The sequence below is a fragment of the Tupaia chinensis genome, unplaced genomic scaffold (genome assembly GCF_000334495.1).
Source record: "Tupaia chinensis unplaced genomic scaffold, TupChi_1.0 Scaffold143602_1, whole genome shotgun sequence".
NCBI classification, from domain to species: Eukaryota; Metazoa; Chordata; class Mammalia; order Scandentia; family Tupaiidae; genus Tupaia; species Tupaia belangeri.
In genome coordinates, this window is record NW_006203448.1 from 2,841,469 (window position 1) to 2,844,010 (window position 2,542).

The 2,542-nt window shown below is 44.1% G+C and overlaps 1 protein-coding gene across 4 annotated transcripts in view; it reads right to left on the reverse strand.

The window, feature by feature from the left end:
* NUP214 (nucleoporin 214) overlaps window positions 1-2,542 on the reverse strand; it is a 113,326-nt gene that overhangs the window by 73,723 nt on the left and 37,061 nt on the right. For all 4 annotated transcript variants that reach the window (XM_006164334.3, XM_006164333.3, XM_027766655.1 and 1 more), the window contains 2 exons: window positions 1,840-1,926; window positions 1,425-1,574 (listed from right to left, as the gene is read on the reverse strand). In XM_006164334.3, the coding sequence (XP_006164396.1) occupies window positions 1,425-1,574; window positions 1,840-1,926 (237 nt within the window). The remainder of the gene's footprint in view (window positions 1-1,424; window positions 1,575-1,839; window positions 1,927-2,542) is intronic.

Consider the following 2,542-nt stretch of genomic DNA (forward strand, 5'->3'; position numbering starts at 1 on the left):
GTGTAGGATCCAGCTGCCTCAACCATTATGCCACCTGCTGGTTCCCCCCAAAACACCACATTCTAATGACTAGAAATTCAGAAAACAAGGAGTACTAATAATATCCATAATCCTATTATCTGAAAATCTTTCCTTCTCCTTGGCATGTTATTTAGGACCGGAACTCGAGTCAGTCCAAACTGGGATCCTGGTAGTACCACTTGCTAAGTGAGTGACTTTGAGGAACGTTAATTTACTTTGCTAAGCCTCAGTTTCCTGACCTGCAAAACAGAGAGAGTAATAGCGTAATAGTATATATTACACAGGAAAGTTGTGAGGGTACGTTGTGCTGTCATGTAGTAAGTAGTAACAGCAATAACAAACATTTTATTTTTTATACTCTAAAATACCCTGCCTTTTTAAAAAATGTTTTCTTGGAGAGGCTTTTTTGCTATAGGGCGTGTGTACTTGCTAGACAGAGACAGAGCAATCAGCTCCCAGGGGGAATGATCACGCTGCAATCCCTCCTCCTTTCACAATTTTGATCACGCACACACGTGTGTCCGGCATAATTTTCAAGCAACCAGGTCTAGGACTTGAACTGCAGTCAGCCATGTGGAAGTCCAGTGCCTTAATTACTATGTCACCTACTGACCTCACTGCCTTACTTTTCACCTAACATGATAACAGAAAATAAAATTTCAAATAGACTTAAACTAAATTAACAGCTATTGGGTTGTCAGAAAAGTCACAACGTATTTTTTTTTTATGCAAAAATGGAATTTTCCAATGACCTAATAGAATATACTTTCAGTGTGCCTAGGATGTGTCAAGGAAGTAGAAAGTATTATAATCCACATTATGGATGAGAAAACTGAAACACAAAGTAGCTAGAGTAACTGCCCCAAATCACACATTATTAAGGGCTGAAAGATCAGAACTCAGGCATTCCTAAGCTACTCGACACTGGTGGTCCTTACAGAGAGAAAGTATATGCAGAGTTTTTAAAACATTTATGAGTATAATGAACAAACTATGCATGGGTTTCAAAATTTTCTGCACCAAAATAAACTCATACTTCCAGTTTTCCATGAACTTCTGGAAGTGCCTTCTTTTTTTTTTTTTTTTTTTTTTTTAGGTGTGCGCCTGCCAGACAGAGAGAGACAGAGAGACAGAAAGCGAGAAATCACCCCCCAGGGGGGATGGTCACGTCGCAATCCCTTCTCCTCCATTCTCCTCTCGGGATCTTGGGCACACACACACATGCACCCGGCGTGAGTTCTAAGCGGGACGCGAACCGCAGTCGACTACGTGGGAGTCCAGCGACATAGCCATTACGCTAACTGCTGGTTCCCTGGAAGTCCCTTCATAAATACCTACAGACACTAGGAAAACAATTTTTCAAAATGCAATTCAAGTCAGGAAAAGGATCCATGAACACAAACCTCAGTGGTCTCTTTAATCTCCAAAAGAAAGGTGTGTAGGTCATCTGACTCTGTCCGCAGCGTCTTCAACTCCTCGGAAGTACCCACTTGGAAACAGGCTTTGGAAGTGCGTGCTTTAAGCTCCTCCAGCTCCTTCTGAAAGTGTGCAATCTGCAGAGACACCAACAAGGAGACCACTCAGCCTGCAAGGCTCAGTGTAACGGCCCCGGCCTCTGCGGGACAAGCCAACCTTCAGCGCTGGTATAACTTGGTCACACAGCAGCCTGCAAGGCTCAGTGTAACGGCCCTGGCCTCTGCAGGACAGGCCAACCTTCAGCGCTGGGATAACCCCGTCACGCAGCAGTCTGCACACAGAGCCATTCAAGTCTCACTGGCAGAGCCATTTTGAGAAAAGATGCTCAGTAAACAAAAGTACCTCCTCCCCAATCCCAGCCATCACAGGATCCGAATCCTTCCATTGATGTCCTTGCTTTTCTGAAACAGGAGGCTGAAGTGACTTCGCCTGAAACAAAAGGCAAAAGCTGTAAAAACGGTCCTACACTAAAAGTTATGGCGCCAGGAGGCGATCTCATCAGTGCTCATCACAGGGAGTGGCACTCTCACAGTACAACTAGTACTCCAATACTCACTCCTGTGAGCCCGTATGTATGGGGTCTCTACTAAGGCAAGTTCTGCATAGTGGAGACAAAGGTGAACAAGATAGAGGAGTTTCTAATCAGTCTCATGGAGCTTACTTTCTACTAAAAAAAACAAAAAAAAAAAACAGTAACAAAGTAAACACACCATGTGACTAGTGAATAAACAAGAAAAGGGACACTTCTGAGTTAGCAGGTAAAGTGGTGGTTAAGGTACTGGATTACCACATAGATGACCACGGTTCAAATCTGGGGCCTGGCAGCTTGAAAACTGCACTGGACACATGTGTGTGCTTGCCCAAAATTCCAGGAGAAGAGAAGAGAAGGAAATGCAGCGTGGCCATCCCCTCAGAGAGTGATTTCTTTCCCTTTCTGTCTCTTCTGGTAAGCACACACATCCCGTGGCAAAAACCTTAAAAAAAGGGAGGGGGCACTACCTCAGATTAAATGGCCAAATAAGTCCCCTGAATTGAGACAGCAGGA